At 40.2% G+C, this 22506-nt stretch overlaps 2 protein-coding genes and 1 long non-coding RNA gene across 6 annotated transcripts in view; 1 reads left to right on the top strand and 2 right to left on the bottom strand.

Moving 5' to 3' along the window:
• Window positions 1–805: 805 nt before the first annotated feature.
• Window positions 806–5289, bottom strand: LOC123763795 (uncharacterized). Its single transcript, XR_011222689.1, has 3 exons — window positions 4423–5289; window positions 2292–2396; window positions 806–2089 (listed from the first exon to the last, which is right to left on the bottom strand). It is a non-coding gene; the product is annotated as an uncharacterized lncRNA (long non-coding RNA).
• A 629-nt stretch (window positions 5290–5918) lies between these two features.
• LOC138352191 (activity-dependent neuroprotector homeobox protein 2-like) lies at window positions 5919–6743 on the top strand. Its single transcript, XM_069304462.1, has one exon. It carries the CDS (start codon window positions 5919–5921, stop codon window positions 6741–6743), a length of 825 nt encoding a protein of 274 aa, XP_069160563.1.
• Window positions 6744–16638: 9895 nt separating this feature from the next.
• ubl (Ubiquitin-like protein 5) overlaps window positions 16639–22506 on the bottom strand; it is a 50071-nt gene continuing 44203 nt past the window's right edge. For 2 of the 4 annotated variants that reach the window (XR_011222713.1, XR_011222712.1), the window contains exon 3: window positions 17296–17448. Coding sequence is in view for 1 of the 4 variants with exons in the window: in XM_069304338.1 (XP_069160439.1) it covers window positions 17098–17448; window positions 21111–21284 (525 nt within the window). In the remaining 3 variants the exon portion in view is untranslated. Of the gene's footprint in view, window positions 17449–21110; window positions 22108–22506 lie in introns of those variants that run through there. The other 2 variants (XM_069304338.1, XR_011222711.1) reach the window with 2 other exon arrangements.

Consider the following 22506-nt stretch of genomic DNA (forward strand, 5'->3'; position numbering starts at 1 on the left):
CACGTACGTATACAGTGTCCACGTATTGTACCTCACCTCTCTCCACCATTCTCTCCTGTCTATTTATGTCCAGTACTCGACCTGTAAAACCACTCCTTCTGAAGATGTATTATTATACGAAAGTACTTAAGGAAATTCCTGTTTCAATTTTCCTCCGTAGTCTGACACTATCACATTTTTAATCACGTGTTTATTTTCGTGACACACACACACACACACACACACACACACACACACACACACATATATATATATATATATATATATATATATATATATATATATATATATATATATATATATATATATATATATATGTCGTACCTAGTAGCCAGAACTCACTTCTCAGCCTACTATTCAAGGCCCGATTTGCCTAATAAGCCAAGTTTTCCTGAATTAATTTATTTACTATAATTTTTTTCTTATGAAATGATAAAGCTACCCTTTTCACTATGTATGAGGTCAATTTTTTTTATTGGAGTTAAAATTAACGTAGATATATGACCAAACCTAACCAACCCTACCTAACCTAACCTAACCTATATATATAGGTAAGGTTAGGTTAGGTAGCCAAAAAAAGCTAGGTTAGGTTAGGTTAGGTAGGTTAGGTAGACGAAAAAACATTAATTCATGAAAACTTGGCTTATTAGGCAAATCGGGCCTTGCATAGTAGGCTGAGAAGTGAGTTCTGGCTACTAGGTACGACATATATATATATATATATATATATATATATATATATATATATATATATATATATATATATATATATATATATATATATCCAACTGGACGAAAATACTGACATATCTAAAGGTGCAACATTCTTGGTGTATGTAAGATCCACGGAAAGAGTACTTCCTACTAGATTTACTGTGCTACTTGACCTTACCCGTACACACGACCGAGTCAGAGATATTCAGAGTGTTGAAAAACTGTGTAGTTGTAAAAATGCAAACCGAGCTGGGCTAATTGCAAGGGAGTTACAACTGGTAAAACATTGGGGTTATGAGAAAAATTCGAGAGGCAGCAGGTAATGCCAGACCTCGGCGTCATTGCTATAGTCCCCGTGAAGTTCTGGCTGCTAAAGATATACCCTCAGTGTTTGAGAACTGTTCTAAATGAGGCAGTTAAAGTTGTTAATTTGACCAAAGAAAGTTCAGGGAATAGCTGTTTGTTTGAACAACTTTGCTTAGAAATGGGATCTGATCAATTACACCTATTGTATCATACAAACGTTCTAAGAATCATACAGTGTATCATACATTTTTTCTTCCAGAAAAAATCACCAATCTTCAGTCTATGTCCGTGAGTTTTGAACAGTATTTTTTCAGAAGAGAAAATGGTATTGAAAGAAAAACACTGGATGAAAGACCCACTCGCACTGGAAACCCCAGATTGTGTTGTTAGGTTAAACTTAATACCTGATCAGGAAGAAAAGTTAATCCGTCTCACAAGGAATAAATCATTAAGAACCAGGCTCAAGCCAGCCCTTACTCCCATCATCCTGGATCAGTGTATGTAAGAAATATCCCGACTTAAGTAAAAAGAGTGTCTTGTTTTTACTGACCTTTTTTCGACCATTCACTGGTGCGAGACTGGCACCTCAGCCTTGACAAAGCTAAAGTCCAAGGAGAGAAAACACCTCAATGCTACTCCAGACATGCCTGGGTTCTTATCCTCCTGCAAGCCAGACCGGACCAAGGTAACAAGCAACAAATAAGCCCACCAATCACCCTGAATAGATAAGCCCATTTTTAAATTACTCCACTACTTTGCTTGCTGCATTTTATTGATAGTATATATTTTTGTGTTATCTTACAAGTAAGAATTAAGTCAGGTTTCACCAAAATGCACAAGTGAGCATGTCGATGTTGCTTGCAGACGATGCAAACGTAAATAGATGAATCGAGACACATGAGGATTTTAAAATACATTTACCGAGATGACGTAAACAAGCTGCAGAGTTGTGCTTGGAAATGGCTGCTGCATTTCAACAGCAGCATGTGTAATGTGATATAATTGGGAGTAGGTGACAGGAGACCAAATGGACGGCACACATTGAAGGGAAACTACCTCCCTGAAATGACTAGAGAAAAAAGATCTGGGATTAGCTATTTAAAAAGCCTAATTCTGGAACCACATATAAACGTGATAACATTAGCAGCATATTCTATACAAACAAATGTCAGAACATCCGTTGGTAACCTAAATAAGGAAGCATTCAGGTCACTGTACAATGCCTACATGAGACCAGCCTTAGTATGCAGTCCCCATCATGGAATCCTCACCTCAAAAAGCACATGGGGAAACTAGAAAAGATCCTGAGGTTTACAATTAGGCTCGTCCCAGAATTACGAGGGATGGAGTATGAAGAAAGCAGGGCCTACCACCTCCTGAAAAGAAAGAGAGGGTAGAGATACCAAATCCTTAGGAGGCTGATAGAGTGGAAAAAGTGATATTAACAATGAATATCAATAGAATAAAACACATGAATGGATGCTTAAGAAACAGATGAGCCTTAGAAATGTCAGAATATTTTGTTAACATAAGAGTAATTGGGAAATGAACAAACGAGCAGGTTGAAAAAGTGAGCTTCATTAAAAATAGAAATTATAGAAATACTGACTACGGGTCATTACATTAGACAACGGGTGACTGCAAAGGCAGGTTCCAAGAGCTCGATCCTACAGGAATAAATAAATAAATATTATTCATGCTCATCACAGTTTCTTCTTACATCAGGACTAGACGTCACATAAAGCTCCAGTAAAACATTGCAAAAACTACGTAAGCATCCGTTTATACAATAAACATGTATCACCTGTTTGGTAACTAGTTTGGTGAAAACTGGTCTTTAGGTAAACACTTAGATAGTGATATCTTGCTTTGTAAGCCTTATCCATAGCTATCAAACAGCAGTCCACGACAAGTATCATACAACCGGCGACGGAAACCGGCTAAGGCACCGAAAAAAAAAGGTGCGACTTGCCCAAGCTTTGGGAAAAAAAATCTGGTTCCAGTCGTAATTTACACTACTACAGTAGTACACAACAATTACCACAGAATAATCCAAAACAGATTCATGCATTAATCCACGACAGTTATAATCCAGTAATCCATGGCAGTTGTTGGATTTTTACCTCTACTTTCTTCCCTGGATCAATTCTTGATGCTGAATATAAATTAAATTTGCACTAAGAATATTCTATTTGAGTGTAAATTCAAAACAACTGCAGAATTTGATTTAAACAGCAAATTGCACTCATCGCTAGAAATCTATTGTAAAACAACTACACTCATTACTCTAGAAAACTACTGTGAAACAACCACACTCATTACTCTAGAAAACTACTGTGAAACAACTAAAAACGCTTGAACACATAGCTAGCTTTGCTAGTGTAGAAGCGTTCATGGTGTTAGGAAGGAAGTAATCAGTGCAAGTATCAAATCGCGGTCATTGGATATCTGCCGAGAAGCTCCACATTAATATTTATAATAAAACAATTAAATAGACCACAGAGAAACACTAGCTTCACATCAGGTACGCCATCCAACCCACAAGCAAGAAATAATTATAGCCTAGTATGCATGGAGCATACTAGGCTATAATCGAGAATATTTCTATTCTCGATTATTAATCGAGAATATTACTGGTATTAAATATTATTGAGAACAAATTCTAAATTATTAAATTGAATTTAATATCTCTTTAATTAAATGATATCAAAGATTTATTTACTCAATTTGTGGTAAAAATAGTAATTGACATAGGCTGATTGACGTCTTTGTCAATCATAATGACTAGACGTCAATTCACATTATGCTAAACGGTCACAACTATCCTTCTTAAATAGGTTTCAGGGAGCTCTGGCTGACGTCTCGACCACTTCTCGTTAACTGGGAGTGAGCACAATATTTTGTGGTAGGGACAGGAATATGTGGCGATTGACTATTTAGAGCAATTTGCAGCACTGTTTATTGTCTATGTTACACTGTAGCACTTCTTAATTGATTTGTTTAGTCTCTGGAACATCACTGGTTAATCCTGAAAGGGAATTAAAGCTAACAGTTCCGGAGGATAAGATATAATACTGTGAGTTTAATAACATGTGCAGCAACAAGCGTGTTAGGTGATTGAATCAAGTTAATGGTGACTTCCCCACTATTCATGTGTTCAGGGATATATATATATATATATATATATATATATATATATATATATATATATATATATATATATATATATATATATATATATATATATATATATATATATATGCAAACAAGCCTGAATGGTCCCCCAGGACTATATGCGACTGAGTCATATATATATATATATATATATATATATATATATATATATATATATATATATATATATATATATATATATATATATATATTTATATTGACAGATACCTGTAAGGAGAAGGCCCGTGGGGGGTGTGGGAGGCGGGCGGCCGGCTGGAGGGTGGCCAAGCCTCATGACGCGGGTTTACGCTCACAGACTACAACACCAAACTTGATGCCCTTGTGGCAGCCCGTTTTTATTTATAGTCCGCTGCTTCACTTAAACGTACTGTACGCTCTTTATTTTGTCTTTTATTTCGACATGGGTTGAGATTCTTTAACCACAGAAGGATAAAATAACTTGATGGTATGAGCGTTGGTGTGCCTGGGGTTGCACGGAACTTGAGGCTAGAGGGGGAAAGCAGGCCGGAATGGGGACCGGTCTTTTCCTTCGTTTTCCTATCCCAGCTCCTTGTCCTCAGGTCCCATCCAAGTACTGTATGGTTATACTGGCTTAGCGATTTCTCTTGAAAACTTTCCTTGAATGAGAAACATCTTTGAAGCAAGATGGGGATTGAACCAGCGTCCTTGGTAACCCCAGACACGCACCTTAGCCCCATGAACCATGATATGCTAACGATTTTATATAACCTGAGATCGGGCCGGATCCACTAGAAGTCTGGAGGCACCGAGCTGATAGTCATACCAAAGTTTTACACACAATCAACATGCATTCTGTTGTAGGTAACAGAGTTCTCCACCAAGCCGCGCATCTGGGGTTAAATAGGACACCGGTTCGATCCCCGTCCTGCTCCAATGATTTTCATCGTTAATATATATAATATATATAACATTGTTGTGATTTTATTTTGTGTTACCTAGAATGATTGGAGCCTCAACCCAGCATATCCGTATTTCATTATCGATTCAATCCCCTTCTTGCTCCAAAGATGTTTCTCATTCCACGAAAGTTATCTCTCAACCCATCATAGGTTCCCTTTGCATACGGTGTACAATGTGGCACCGAAGATAAAGGTACTATAGGATAATCCAACGCACGTAGGTCAAAACATGTCTGAGGACAACGCGAAACGTAATTTCTAATTTTAAAGTTTCCTAGTGCGTGAAGGCTCACTCATTATAGGAAAGTCTTACTGGGCGGTAATTCCTCGAACACGATTAAAATAGCTTCATCATACAGGAAGGGACACTCCCTCCAGTATGGTTTTGTAAGTCACTATGTAAACTGGTTTCGGGGAGTTGTATATCACTGGTTTCTTCTCCAGATGCGGATTGCTTCATACGGTCCAGGTGCGCTTCACAATGTTGCAGAAGGATTTCCCTGGCTACTGAGGAGGAGAAAGACAAGATTGAAACATATGTGAGACACATGTTGCAATGTATCAATCAGAGCAAGTAATGTCATCTTAAAGATGACACTGCTTGCTTTCTCTCTTCTTTCTTTCTCTTCTCTTGCTCTCTCTCTCTCTCTCTCTCTCTCTCTCTCTCTCTCTCTCTCTCTCTCTCTCTCTCTCTCTCTCTCTCTCTCTCTCTCTCTCTCTCTCTCTCTTTTCTTTTTTCCTTTCCTTTCTTTTCACTCAACAGAGGGCAACAGAATACCAGACATGATCACAGAGAGCAACAGTGTGCCGGATATGATCACAGAGGGCAACAGCGTGCCGCCGGATATCATCACAGAGGGCAACAGCGTGCCGCCGGATATCATCACAGAGGGCAACAGCGTGCCGCCGGATATCATCACAGAGGGCAACAGCGTGCCGCCGGATATCATCACAGAGGGCAACAGCGTGCCGCCGGATATCATCACAGAGGGCAACAGCGTGCCGCCGGATATCATCACAGAGGGCAACAGCGTGCCGCCGGATATCATCACAGAGGGCAACAGCGTGCCGCCGGATATCATCACAGAGGGCAACAGCGTGCCGCCGGATATCATCACAGAGGGCAACAGCGTGCCGCCGGATATCATCACAGAGGGCAACAGCGTGCCGCCGGATATCATCACAGAGGGCAACAGCGTGCCGCCGGATATCATCACAGAGGGCAACAGCGTGCCGCCGGATATCATCACAGAGGGCAACAGCGTGCCGCCGGATATCATCACAGAGGGCAACAGCGTGCCGCCGGATATCATCACAGAGGGCAACAGCGTGCCGCCGGATATCATCACAGAGGGCAACAGCGTGCCGCCGGATATCATCACAGAGGGCAACAGCGTGCCGCCGGATATCATCACAGAGGGCAACAGCGTGCCGCCGGATATCATCACAGAGGGGCAACAATATGCCAGAATCATCGCTTATCTGTTGCCAGCAGGTCTGGGGTCCCACCGGACGTGCCTGAGTGGCAATACGTACAGGAATGGTCAAGCAGAGCTCCAAGGATCATCAGGAAATAATGCACGCGAGTCATTGTCAAATCGTAAATAAGATTCTTCGACAATGCTCGTTTTCTGTGTTAAAACCTCATATAGTATTTGGTTAGGCTGGGCTGTGTTAGGCTACGTTGGGTTAGGTTAAATTGGTTCAGTTTAGGGGAAGTTAGGTTGGGTAAGGTTATGGGTTTGTTGGGTTAGGTTTGGATGTATTTGGTAATGTTAAAACTTCATATAGTATGAGGTAATGTTAAGAAAGTTTTCATATCTGTTGTTGAACCTTCTTGTGTGCAAAGTCACTTGTATCCTTGCAAGCTGCTTGTTCAGGTCACCTGCGTTCAGTGACGAGGCACTTCCTCAGCACAGATTAGATCAGCATTCCCTAATCTTATCTGACCTCAGCCCTCCTTGTAGTATGGTGTTACATTCCAGCACACCAGGGTGCTGTGGACTATTTTGGTTTGCATGTTCCTCATATCCATGTGGTTCATCTGAGCTGTCTTCATATCCTTGTTGCAGACATGGATATGAGGAAATCACCCCATGGACGCCTGTCTATAACCTCATAGGTAAGATAAGGAGTTGTGTTCACAGATCACATTAGCAGTCTGAGAGCGCTACTTTCTCACAGCTCGTCTGAAGCCTTCCCTTTCTAGACTTCTTGGAACACGACCCGACAATCGGTTTACAACCAGGTTACCAATTATTGCTGGATGAACATGGACGAAGAGTATAAGAAATCGTGCCCTAGCATCTTCCCCTATCCAAGGCTCGAACCAGCAGTAATGGCAGGCGAGGCATGAGGCAAGTGTGCTACCACTGAATGGAATTCACTTACATTCACCACATTCCATAATTGCACTTATATTGGCTTACTAATTATTTAGATTACTAAAAACTATTCTTACATGGCGTAGTGAGGTGAGGTGAGGTGCCCACCTGCAGATCCGGTTCCCATCAACGTTCTTCCTTGAGAAGTCATGCCGTGTTTGAAGAAGTTCCTGAGTGTCATCCAAAAATGTTTGCAGTCTCTCCCATTTTTTATATTTTTTTATTTTTAATATTTACCCAGGTGGGAGTAGGGGTTATACGACTTTTGACCCTTGTTAGCATGCTGTCGGTTTTCTGATAGACAGTAACTCCTGGAATATTTCCTTATCATGTCTACTTTTAAAAATTATTAATGGCGTTTGCTTCAACATCCTGCGCCTTTAGTTAATTCCCATTATTACGCTAAATGAAAACTTTCTAACATCTCTATGACTCGTCTGAATCCCAAGCTTCCACTCATGCCCCCTTGTTCCATTGGCATTAAAATTATAACAAATTTGTTAAACGTGACAACAAATTGTTGCAGTACCCAGGCACTCTGCAGCAGCTCGGTGTACACATCAGACTACGGCTATGAACAAATCCACAAGGGCCGCGATGAGGGTTCGAACCTACGTCCAGGATGATCCCAGACGCGCCTTAGTCGACTCCGCCACGACATGGTTAAAAGTATTGTCGATTAAGGCGCATCTGGGATCATCCCGGACGTAGGTTCGAACTCTCATCACGGCTCTTGTGGATTTGTTCATTTGATGCATCACGCTATTGTGATTTATGTGTGTACTACGCCTGTGTGAGTGGGGGCTGCCTGCCAAAGACTAACACGATACGTTCCAAGATACGTTTCGACAGCAAAACCATTGGGAAAGTACGTCGACCCCAGTCATCCGCCCCCCTCCCCCTCCCCCCCCCCCAACAGTCACTTCCACCAGTTTCCAGTATGGAAGGGGAAGCCCCGGAGGCACCAAGATGTGGATGGGGCTTACCCGGGTCTCCACCACCCGGCACCACCCGGGTCTCCACCACCCGGCACCACCCGGGTCTCCACCACCCGGGTCCCCACCACCAGTCACCAGTGGCTCAGAATCAACGGTTTTCAAACTCATTAAAAAAAAATCTTTACTAAGCCCAGAAACGTAGTATACCAAAGAAATTGATTTCATCGAATAATAATGACCCCAAATGGTTAACCTTGGGCCTGAAGAACCTTATATGTAAAAAGAAAGCTTTCAACAAAAGGATTAATACTGGGAGTCATTTAATAATGGATTAATAATAAAGTCAATCTAGAGCAAGATTTTTAGAACATAAGAAATTAAAGAAACTACACGAGGCTTATTGGCCCATATGTGGCTGCTCCTGTTTATATCCACCCAAACTCATTCATATGTATGTCTAACCTACGCTTGAAACAATCAAAGGATCCTACGTATATTATGTTACGCAGTAATTTAGAAAAAGGTTTCTGAATTGCGGAAGAACTAAATATTGGCCATCTGCCAAATCTGCCAGGGGTCTAACGGCTGAGTGGACAGCGTTCGGTGTTCATAGTCCTAAGGGTCCGGATTCGATCCCCTGCGGAGGTAGAAACAAATGGGTAGAGTCTTTCACCCTGCTGACCCTGTTCACCTAGCAGTAAATAGGTACCTGGGAGTTAGACAGCTGCTACAGACTACTTCCTGGGGATGTGTGCGTGAAAAATAGGATTAAGGACTTGCCCGAAACGCTATGCGTGCTGGTGGCTGCACAAGAATGTAAGATCTCTTGTATACAAAAAATAGTGGCAGAAGGCCAATTAGCCTTCTGCAGTAACCTTAATTCTAATGTTCATCAAGTCTTATCTTGTTATGTTCTTGGAGGATCACTGAGCATCTGAGGCTCTCGGCCTTGTAGGATTCCACGGCACCTGAGCGCTTCCAAAAGCTAGACATCCAAGACATAAATCTGATAGGATGGTGGGAGTAAAAGTTGTCCTTGACCAGATCAGCCACACACACACACCGCGGCTCGTCAGCGTGATCACTAAATGTTAGTTACATCCATCCAACCCCGTAAGTCAATCCCATCAGGTCCAGTCTTGCAGCAACCACTGCACATCAATATTCGTTTTTTTATATGTGGAGGGCTTCCAGGCTGGTACTCCATACTGTAGCATCAATCGGGTACATAAGAACATAAGAATGAAGGTAACTTCAGAAAGCCTATTGGCTCATACGAGGCAGTTCCTATTTATAACACAAGAACATATGTTATAAATAGGATGTATATGATGAATATAGTATTTTGCAAGCATACTTATATGCTCCAGAGACAGGCTCAGTGGTTTGTCGAGTCCCTGATCCTTTTCTCTCACTACTTCCCTTTGTACGATGGAATATGGATTTATACGGTCTTTCCATTCCTTTATAGGATCTTTAGGATAGTGTGTTGGTGGTCGTCTAGTTTCCTTACATGTATTTGTATTGTAAATGTATTAATTAAACATTTTAGCGTTACGACGACACTAAAATGCATTATCCTACCTCGAAATTAAAATAGAATTTATTAGGAAAGTCATTGATGTCTCTAATTCATATTTTCCGTTTGGTAATTTTCAAAGCAGAGAGAAAATATTGCTCAGGCAGAGCATGTGCTGATTGCTTAGGGATTGGTCAAGTTAATCTCTGGTTGGTCCCCAGATACTTTAGTTGGTCCCCCTGATACTTTGGTTGGTCCCCTGATACTTTGGTTGGTCCCCCTGATACTTTGGTTGGTCCCCCTGATACTTTGGTTGGTCCCCCTGATACTTTGGTTGGTCCCCTGATACTTTGGTTGGTCCCCCTGATACTTTGGTTGGTCCCCTGATACTTTGGTTGGTCCCCCTGATACTTTGGTTGGTCCCCTGATACTTTGATTGGTCCCCCTGATACTTTGGAGTGGAATATGTCATTTTAGAATATAATATCGTACTTTGAAGTGTATTACAGTACTTTGGCGTTAAATATGGTACTTTGGAGTATACTGCAGTACTCTGATATATAACATGGTACTTTGGAGAGTAATATGATCCTTTTCAGGGTAAAATGGTGTGTGCATCACGTGACGTGGCCCTCCGCCCCAGACAGAGGGCAGCCACCAGACAGAAAGGAGATCCATGGAGCCGTCTGGCAGTTGTGTTACCTTGATGTAAACAATGACTCTATACGAGCTCTGTATATTCAGCATGATACGTGAACTCCATGCATGATACATGTATTCCATGAGTGATGCATGAATTCAATAAAAGATACATATATTCCACGAGGGAGAAAATATATTCCATATATTCTCCTGGAGAGAGAAACCCGAAGATCTCTCGGCCTCAGCTGCATTCCTTTGAGGAACGTTATGACGCTCTTGCGGGAGTTAGGCGGTTGGTAAAAGAACTATTCTTAAAACCTAACCCGCCCGGGCTAGGCTTTTATTATCCCAGGTTAGGCTATATTTTTATCAATATAAAAAAATGTTGGTATCGTGGTGAAGCTGCGCAGTTGCAGACTGTTCACATTCTCTTGCTGGATGAGGTCGAAGGAGGCAACATGATACTTGAGGCTGTCTGACACACTTCCACACCTCCATCCAACACTCTACCCTACCCAGCATTACAGACCTACAGTTGTTGATGGGGTAGGCGACTAAAGTCAGTTCCAGGACGCCAGAACGTATAGTAATGGTCAATGCTATAGGAAAGAGGAGGTACAGCACCAGCCACCAACTGGGATGCTAAATACTTCTGGAGGAAAAAAGGGAAAATAACTTGTAGATGTCACTCTAAATAAATCTCGTAGCTACATGTAATCCACATATAATCAGCATATACAAGGTTGGCTAACACTGAAATTGTCTTCGCAAATCTGATCAAGGCTATATTTAGAGCCCTATATCACGTACGTTAAACAAATTCTGGAATGTGCAGCACCTGCATGGAGCAATTATCTCGCCAATAGCAAAAAAATTACAAAATATATACCCTTGAACACACATTGTACGGAGTGAAAGCAACATCACAGTCCATGCACCTTGACTGATCTCTCAGTTCAGCTACACGGAGGACAGGAAGTGCTGTCAATGTTTATCAGTCCGATGGCAACACAACTAAAAGAAATGTTACTGAAGAGGAGTCAGTAATTGAGCATCCACTTTGCAAGTTGAACTGTTACCTATCCCTGTTGTAGGGAAATATCATCTTCAGAGACAAGCAGGTTACAATTTAATTTTAAGCTATTCAATATTAGTAATGAAGATACGATGATGGAGACAATTAAGCTGTCTATTGCAGTATTTTTTAGTAATGTTGAGTACTACAGGGATAGCCAACTGTTCAACTTGCAAAGTGGATGCTCAATTAATAACTAACATGTCTCCAGAAGTCCTGGAAATCCAGTTCCTGAGCAACTAAAGCCTCATAATGCAAGTCATGAGACCCATTTACAAATATAATAATCAGCAGCACCTTGACGAGAGTCGCATGGGGCACTGAAGTCACTGGAATACGTAAAGTCGAATCTACTTAGGAGTGTTGACCAGACCACACACTAGAAGGTGAAGGGACGACGACGTTTCGGTCCGTCCTGGACCATTCTCAAGTCGATTGTCTTAAGAGTGGTACGTTGTATAGTAGCTACAAAATGAGATTAATTTGAGGCCAGCTTAATGTCAGGTGGTTAGCAGCCATGGGTTAGCGTGAGGTTGCGACGGTGGTGGCTGGTGAGCTATGATGGGAAGCGATATTTAAGAACCCGCTTTTCGTGTCTGCCGCGGCGTCTCCCGCCATCACCGCAGTCCTGACCACAACTAGAGAGGGGCGGTCTGCTTTGTATTACTGCGCGCTCCGTTGTCTCGTCTGGCCTATACCCGTCATACTGCTGTCTCCTTCCCTAGTCCCTGGCAGGGTTACTTATTCCGCTAGTATTGAACGGTATACTCGTTCCGTTGTTACTGGGTGGGTTAGTCGTTCCGTTGCTACTTGGTGGGTTACTCGTCTCGTTGTTAGTAAAGAGGGTGCCTCATCCAGTTGTTACTGAGAGGGGGTCTTGTTCCGTTGTTACTGAAGAGGCTTTGATGCACACACACACACACACACACACACACACAGTGATGTGGTGGAGGCAGACTCCATACACAGTTTCAAATGTAGATATGATAGAGCTCAGTAGGCTCAGGAATCTGTACACCAGTTGATTGACGGTTGAGAGGCGGGACTAAAGAGCCAGAGCTCAACCCCCACAAGCACATCTAGGTGAATACGTGCACACCTGCACGTATGTACGACCAAAACAGGTTACTTCTACAGGCACACCTCACCGACGACGATGACCTGCCAGCCCAACCTGATCTGTTTATAGCATGTCGCATTTCGACGAAAACTTTACCAAAAGCCAAAAAAACTGTCTTACAAGAAAATAATAGTGGCGGCTCGCGAAATAAAGACATAATGTCCCGTTTTCTGTTCGTGAGTGCTCCGGTTAGGTAAGATTATTTGCACTTTGAGTACGACAGTTTCTTGACATCGTTCGCGAAAACGGGCTTTGCCAGCCAGCCGGCCAGCCAAAGACAAGCAAAAAACCTGTTTATGGAGGTGGAACACCTACAGATAAGGTGGCTGTGTTCCAGCCTGGCCTTGGAGTCGTCCTAGTGTTGCTTGGGTAACCTTACCTTATGGAACTCATACCAGTCTAGGGTAGCAACAGGATTCTTGCGCGGTTGAAATTAGATGATCAAATTTAGATCTTCAAGAGATGATCAAAAATTATATTTTAGATATTTTTTAAGGGTTATGAATAATAGTTTAACATGCTGATGAAAATATGTTCAAACCTTTTTAATAATCCAAATATATTAAAGCCCCAATATTACCTACTTTTCTAACCCTTATATTATATCCCCCAGTATTATAATCCATAATATTCTAAACCTAAAATTATATCTCAATATAATGATCCTAAAATTCTAACACTAATCGCCAATATTATAACCCTCAATACCATCACCCCTATATTATAATATCTATATTATAATCCCACTAACATAACGCAAATATTATATCCCCAATATTATATCACAACCATTTTAGTTTCAATATATATATAACTCCAATAACATAATCCTATTAGTATAACCCCAATATAATAATAATATATTATATAGCTCTCGCTTTGTCAAGGTCTGATCAGAGTGTGATTAAGACCAGATTTACATCTCAACCATCCCTTTATTATATATATATATATATATATATATATATATATATATATATATATATATATATATATATATATATGCTGAGTGAGGTAAGGGAACTATTAGAAGAAAGCGCCAAGCCATTACGATTTTATATCTCTTGGAAAAGGGTTAGGATAAGGATTTGGGATGGGACGGGGGGAAGGGGAAGGAATGGTCCCCAACCACTTGGAGGGTCGGGGATTGAATGCCGACCTGTATGACGCGAGACCGTCGCTCATCCGTCCAGCCCAAGTGGTTGGACGGGTGTGAGGGTGTGAGGGAGTGAGGTAAGGTATGTGAGGGAGTGAGGTAAGGTGTGTGAGGGAGTGAGGTAAGGTGTGTGAGGGAGTGAGGGAGTGAGTGTGGTGTTACAGGGCTTCGCGGGCCCAGCAAGGAGACCAGCCACGTACTATCCTCACCCTCACCATAACAACTACAAGGCTTCGCTCACTACTATACAACATGTCAAACCTCTCCTCGGCCCCTCCTTACGGGCTCTTTGAATCCAGCAGAAGTCTGCGGCTTTGGCTACCCAAGTTACAGTGCTTTGGTGTGTACATTGTGTACTGCTGGATACGTACCTGGGAATCGGGCAACCTATCGTCCCCAGTTTTGGTAGTATATATACTAATCATGGGGACCATAGTATATATATACAGACGTACAACGAAATTAGTAATCGGCTCTATTGAGTTGGACTAACTGGAAAACTATTTTCCACTATTTTCTACTTATGTTGCAAAGGCAAACTAACCTAACCTAACCTTCCTAAGTCTAATACACGATATCTGAGGCCTAATATAGTACATATGTGTGCTATACTAGGCCTAGGAATATTTGTTTAAGTTTCATTTCTTTCTGACTCTATAAAGTGAATAGTACAAAGTTCTACTATTTAATTGCTTAGAACGTCAATCTTTGTACTACAGTGCACACAGTTACACAAACTACTATCTAAACAGGAGAATGGGTGGGAATCAGGCAACTGTTGTTGTTTGCGTCCTTGCATTTAGTCTACAAAGTTGCATAGTTGCACTTTGCAGCGCATACAATGTTTTCTTCGACTTATTGTTAAGACATGAGCAAGAGGAGTGAGAATAGCGAGAGTAATGCGGCGAGTGTAACGGAGTGCGGAGGGTGACAGCACCAAGGTCATGCTTAAAGGGGAAACTTGCGGGAGAAAGTCGCCCACCGCGAGACATGACAGCTTCATACATGCCAGACGATATGACAGCTACAAGGAGACAACATGGCAGCTGCCAAGAGACTACATGACCAAGAGACATGACACCTAGCGCCAGGTATGACAACTACCAGAAGGCATGACACCTGCCAGGACACAACGTGACAACTCCCAGAAGACATGACAGTTGCTAGGAAACAAATGACAGGCACCAAAGTTCCAAACCTGTAAACAATGGTCTAGTTGTACTCACGAGTAATCTTTCCCGGAGGGTTCCTTCACAAGGATCATGTATGTGCGTGAAGCCTTGAGCGCGTAAAGCCTTGAGCCCGTGAAGGGTTGAGCGCGTAAAGCCATGAGCCCGTGAAGCCATGAGCCCGTGAAACCTTGAAGCCTTGAGCCCGTGAGAGCCCCATGGTAAAAGTCTAGCAACCCGGCCCCTTAACTACTTCGTCTCAATGTAAACGTTATGCTTTCCAACGTACAAATGACGAAATTCTATGAAAGATAGATTTACAAATGTCTTCGTTTTCTATGCATCGGTAGATTAGGTTAGGTGGGTGGCTTGGGTTCGTACGTTCGTGATTAGTTAGTGCTTTGTATTTTGTATGTTGCAGCAAATCACGAGAGCAGGGTGGCTAGAGGCCATCCAAGATGACGACGTGTACAGGACCTTGCTCAGAAATGCTATTGTCGTTGTCATGTGTAGTGAGTGTATGATATTGTAACCACCAGGGTCACAGGCCTTAGTTATCTCGTGACGTACAAGATCTCAACTATACTTGCTACGCATTCTTTCAGATATGTTTCACCTAACACCACAAGCCAGTAGTGCGACAGTGTCCCTCCATTTAGATACCACATCGCAATCCCTTGTTATGTCAATCTGCAAATATTATTTAATCCTATCTAAATCATATATTACATATATATTACATATATATTACATATATATATATATATATATATATATATATATATATATATATATATATATATATATATATATATATATATATATGGTAAATATTAGATGTTTTAGGACAGAGCCCTAAGGCATAGTTTTCCACTTTCTCATAACTCCAATAATACTAACTCTTTCTTGGAAATAACAAACCATTTTATATCATCGTTATTATTCATTAAAATTGATTTCAAACACACAAACTGTATACAAATTCTTAACACGTTACTGAAAACAATTTTAGTGTGGTCATAGGTCATTAAGAGGAATACATGTGAGATGACTTTAATGATGAAGAATGCATCTGTAGAATCCTTGAAATTGTTACAATGCATCTGTAGAATCCTTGAAGTTGTTACAATGCATCTGTAGAATCCTTGAAGTTGTTACAATGCATCTGTAGAATCCTTGAAGTTGTTACAATGCATCTGTAGAATCCTTGAAGTTGTTACAATGCATCTGTAGAATCCTTGAAGTTGTTACAATGCATCTGTAGAATCCTTGAAGTGGCTTAGAATGAAATGAAAAAAGTAATAATAGCAGTTACCGGTATGTACATGCCACTGAACTTAAAGTAAAGTCACCCATAACAAACGCTGTTTGACCTAGATGCTTTAGATATATCATCCCATTGATGCTTTGCTTCCATTCTCTTTAACATGCAAGACAAAACCCTAACATAATTCACAGGCTAACCAATGTACACCTTTGATGAGGACAAGTAAATACATATTGTTCACATTTCAAATTTTATTAAAAACATGACAATACAATTCCAATCAACAGACTGTGAGAAAAGACTTAAAATATATTCATTATTACAGTTGATAAACATAATATATTATTATGTATCTTTCCATCAAGCCAAGCTACCAACTGAAAATAACATTTCACTCACATTAATGGTGACCAAGGATATTACCAAAATATTAAATATACAATGTACAGTATATGCACATAAAAACTCTATAGTAAATAATATATGCCCACCATGATGAAACAAAAAAAAGGACTGTGAGGAACTAGATACATAGGCACAAAATTTACATTTTGAAAATGGCCATTTACAACGTTCGTGAATAATGTACTATATATATGGGAAAAATGAAAAAACTGAGAGAAAACTATTCAAACTTGATAACAAAAAAAGTATTTGACACATGGTGCAAGGCAACAGCCAAGGGATATTTTTTACTGATAGTACAACTCCAGGTTCATTCCGTCATGGATCTCATAATCTCCAATCGTTATGTGGTCTTTGAAAATGGTGTACCATTTTTTTAGCACAATTTTGTCCCACCGTGTACCTGTCTGTGCTGCAATAAGTTTCTTTAAGTCACCAATTGTATCATCTGGGTTACACTTCACCCTCACTTTCTTGCCCAGTCGATCGTTGCAGGTCACTTCCAACATTACGGTGGCAAAGGTGGTGGTGACGGTGGAGGGGTTGGAGGTGGAGTTGGTGGCGGTGTTGGAGGTGGTGTTGGAGGCGGCGTTGGTGGAGGTGTTGGAGGTGGTGAAGGAGGTGGTGGTGGAGGATTGCTAAAAGGAAAAGTATATACCTAAATTAACACTACAATTTACACCATGTAAAATATTGCATCATTCACAAAATTTAATTTTTTTTTTGAATTATGCAAAGATAAAGCCTATTTAAGCCTACATTTGTTTATGTTAAGGATAAAAGTGAGCTGAGAAAAATCTTTGAAGCAGGACAGGGATCAAACCAGCATCCTGGGGTAACCCCAGACATGTGCCTTAACCCCTGGGCCATGATATGCTAAAGATTATACAACCAGGGATCTGCATGGATCCACTTGGAGATTGGAGGAAATGAGCTAGTAGCCAACCTAGTGGATCCCAGCAGAACCCAGATTGTCTAATCTTTAGAATTAAGTGGCTGATGCATTAATGTGCAAGTTTGGGGTTACCCAGGATGCTCGTTGAATTCCCATCCTGCTTTGAAGACTTTCTCAGGGATATGTCAGTGTGATTTCACTGTATATAAGAGTAAACTGATGGCTTTTACTGCAACAAAACCTTCCTTGCCTAACTTTATGCATTTGACCATGCTTTTTGTAATAGTATACTAGTTACATATTGAACTTAGAATTTTTCTCCTTTAACGTTCAATTTTTATAGGATGTGCTAAAAATGAAAAATTTATCTTATTATAAGAATGTCCATACAATGTACCTAAAAAGAAAATGATTGAAACTGTAATTTGAAAATATTGATAAATAACCCTCAGTATTTATTTTGATAAATTAAGAATAGTAGCTCAACTATAAACTATGGCACTCACTTCCGTGTGATTATAACTTGGGAAGAAAACCAGTGTGCTTAGGAGTGTCCATGTGTTCACATCCCTCACATGACTTCAATTGATTTTCTCATTGATACATCACGTTACTGTGATTTCTTTGCATATAATTATAACTTATTGCATAATTTTCAACATGTGAAATTATATTATTACTGTAAATTATTGTATTGAATATACTTTTAGTAGGCTATCCATTCTTGCCTAAATTTAATTTTATATAAAAAAGAACAGTATAACTCTAGATCTTTTTTCATCCAGCTATATCTTTTTACCATCTGGAAAAACATACATACATTAAAATTTAATTACTGTATTGTTATACACATATAATATTGTGATCCTACCAATTTTCACAAACAAAAATATAAATGTGTGGAATGGAAATGGAAAACAGCTCATTTCACTAAGAAAAATAATTTTGTCAACAAAATTTGTATACAAGTCATAATAAGTTTTGATTAAAATTAGGGTTTCAAATGTCAACTGTGCTCAGAATGCTAAACAATTTTCTACAAATTTCTCTCTCATTGTGTTGCCATATGCAATTCCTCTTGCCTTCAGCTGCATGTGTCAAATGTGTGATCTGACTACACTGCACGAGTCAAACAGGGATAATTTTTACCATGAAAGATTTAAAAGTTCCACTCGTACACAGCGTTAACATTTACTTTATCGGGTCTCCAGTAAACAGATGCCATCTTGGCAAAAAATTATGGGCTCCATTTCTGGGTCACGGCTTCATTACTGAGAGAGCGACCACAGGTTGTGCGTGCTGCAGCATCTCACAGCACCACCATACAGCTTGTGCTCACAGCATCACTTAATTATGAATAAATAAATAAATAGCTGCAATTATTTTGCAATGACAGTGTCATAAAAGATCCTGACTGTCATAAAGACTATGTACAGGGTTCCGTTATCAGTAAACACAATGCAGTTTAGGATGTTCACAGCGTGTGGCAGACATTCACAACACAAAGCTGTGTGTGAACAGCTTCATGAAATGTGACCTCATATTCCTTTAGAAAATAAACTTTTGGAAAATTATTTATATTCATGATTTAGTGACCAGGAATCTGATGATAACCAACCCGTTTTCTTCATAGCACATCTCATTTTGACGTATACTTTACCTAAGGCCAAAAACTGATATACAAGAAAATGGTAGCAGCTCATGAAATTGACACTGTACTGTCTTCTTTTCATGGGTCCTCTGGTTGGTTTAAATTAAGGCACTTTTGTACAGCAGTTTCTTAACGTTGGGAATGCTTGTGAGAATGGGCTGTAATAACAGTGTGTGTGTGGCTAGAGTTAATGATGTGCATAATATATTGCGAGAAATTTTGCTACATTAGGTTACATCGGCTGCTATTCCTGCACGGGCTCTGAGCCACTGGCTGGTCCCTCTTAGCGGGGCAGGTCCGTGCAGGACTATCTCTAGAGAAAAAAAAATTTGCTGGTGTCATCTGCTGGTAGTAAGTGGCGCTTGTAGCACTTACTACATTGCTGGTAGTAAGTGGCGATGTAGCAAGTGGCACCATTCTATACTTGGACAATATTGACACACCAGAACAGCTTATTGGTTCATTATCGTGCATAAAAAGTAGGTACTGTATATATAAATTGTGAATATAGTGTAATAACAGCAAAAATGCTATGATTTACTGTTCTAAGCCAATACTGTAATATACTGAGCATTTCAATGACACGAATATATCTGTGGGTACCTATAATGTACATGTTCTGGGAAATTTATTTTAAAGAAAATATCTCTAGCCACCACTATCACACTGGCCGCATGAATGTAATCATGTACATGTTCTGTGATACAAAAAACATTAGCTAAAGTGTATATTCAATATTTTATTAGAAAAAAACCCGGTCTGCATTTATGAAATAGATTTATTTATGTCAAGTCACTAAGTTTGTTTTAAATGATATCTACAAGTTTGCAAATACTTGTACATTATTTTTATTAAATTCAATACTGTACACCTATCAATACAAAAGTTTCTCTTTTTAAATTATTTAAGAAACAATAATTTGTTATAAGGTTTATGTTTTGAGTTTATTTTAATAAACCTGAATATTTCATGAAGCTCTTCATATGTACAGTGAACTTTAAAGTAGTGTACAACATATTTGTAAAGAAATATATAATTGTATATCATTGTCAATGACAGGAGGCCAGTTAGCCCGCCCATAGCTAGGGAGCATACCATGAGCTCCCTATCCATGGACAAGAATGTTTACACAATCATCCAAGTACTAGCCAGACTCAATTGCACTTAAATTGACTGACAAACATGAACTAAAATTTCCCCAAGTAATCCAAACAACCCAACATTGTAATTTTCAGTAGGAGTGGACAAATTTAATTCTTATAGAGAAATGGATGAAATTCTTATTAATATGTCATCAAACCTTTCATAAATCTATAAAATATCAAACTGTTCATATATTTAACAGAAGCATATACAGTATATTCAACAAACAACTAATCTGCATTATCTTTGACGGTCAGTATCACGGTGGAAAAATTGCTCAAGTCATCATCCGATGCAATGCAAAATATTTAACTTTCTGGGCGATATCTTTACGAGTCGACTGAACAGTACGAGGAAGCGAGACGATTCCCACCACTATAGTGAGGCGATGCCAAGCTGGTTAGGCAAGAATATTTAATGAGCCAGTACTTGTGCCATGAAAATATCTCGTCACCACTATCACACTGGCCGCAGAATTAACATCAGCTACTTCTCAGCCTAATAGTTTAATATTAGCCATAAGTGTTTATATATTAAAAAAAAAGGTCCTTCCCCCCCCCCCCCCCATGTCGTAGCGAGCACCAAGACTGCCCTAGTGACCAGGTCAGTACCTGAGCTTGGTGGGGGTGTGGTGCCCGCACCGCCCGCCTTCCCCCCTCACTAGAGTGAAGTCCAACTGTACCTGGAGTGAATGAGTGAGTGGCTGTGCGCGGAAAGATGAGTGTTAGTGATGGTGAGAGGCGGTCATCTGGCACCTGCGACGGAAGATGTAAACAACGATGCATTCGAGTCACAATTTGCTTTTACGAGTGAGTTCTCCTCCCGGCCGGACGATCTCTTTCTTAGGCACTAAAGTTACTCGTGTTATAATTGTGCTGTATTAACACGCTGAATTATGGCCGACTACAAAAATGGAGATTTATTTGTTCGTTTCTGGAAATGAAGAAAATTCTAGCAAACTCATTTTCTTTGGTTGAAACAGACTGATGTCAGAGAAAACGGAGCCAGTTAATGGTGTTACTGTTGTAGTTACCGATCAATGACTATGGGGAATTGAGGTGTATGTATGCCCTACCTACTGGCTTTGTTGTATCCGTTGCGTTACAGCTTCACATGTTTTGTACAATTGATTTTTTACTAGAATTTATCAGAGGGCCACTATCTTTTTAGTGGCCTCAACAAAGGCAGGAAGCCGGGGGCTTGTCGAAAGTCCCCCATTTGTCCTGATGATTTTATCGAGGTGGATTTTGAAATTTAAATGTATTTTGACATTTACGGCTTTGGCGGATATATAGTTCCATCAGTCAGTCAATCAATATGTTGTTGTTTTAAATTTAGCTACTCAGAATGAAGTGTTTATGTAGCACGGGCTATGGTGAGCCCGTAATCAATCAATGATAATCACTTTTTTTTTTATAGCGGACCACCATCTCTCAAGTGACCTCAACAGGGACAGAAAGCCGGCGACTTATAAAAGGTATCCACAATGTTCCTGAGGATTTTTTTTCCAATTGGATTTTGAAGTGAAGTAACGTTTTGGCATTTGTGGATTTGACGGGAATGCATTTCCATGGGTTTATACATCAAACGCATAACATCAGCGGCGTATGCAAGGCTGGCGAACATAAGAACTGCCTTCCGAAACTTGTAAGAAATCATTCAGAAATTTGTATACCTCGTATGGCAGACAAATACTGGAATATGAGTATACATCTTGTCAAACACAAAACAAAGTTAGAAAAGGTTCAGAGGTATGCCACCAGGCTAATCGCCGAGCTAAGAGGAATGAGCTACGAGCAAAGCTTATTGACAGATAACCACTGGAAGACAGAAGAGTTCGGGGAGACATGATCACTACATATAATATTCTCAGAGGAATTGACAGGGTAGATAAAGATAAACTGTTTAACACTGGTGGTACGCGAACAAGGGGACACAGGTGGAGACTGAGTACCCAAATGAGACACAGGGACATTAGAAAGAACTTTTTCAGTGTTAGAGTAGTTA

This window comes from Procambarus clarkii, chromosome 52 (assembly GCF_040958095.1).
Source record: "Procambarus clarkii isolate CNS0578487 chromosome 52, FALCON_Pclarkii_2.0, whole genome shotgun sequence".
Classification (NCBI taxonomy): domain Eukaryota; kingdom Metazoa; phylum Arthropoda; class Malacostraca; order Decapoda; family Cambaridae; genus Procambarus; species Procambarus clarkii.

Bases quoted from the DNA above. Each gene is read 5' to 3' on its own strand.
- LOC138352191 (XM_069304462.1), top strand. From the start codon at position 5,919: ATGATCACAGAGAGCAACAGTGTGCCGGATATGATCACAGAGGGCAAC.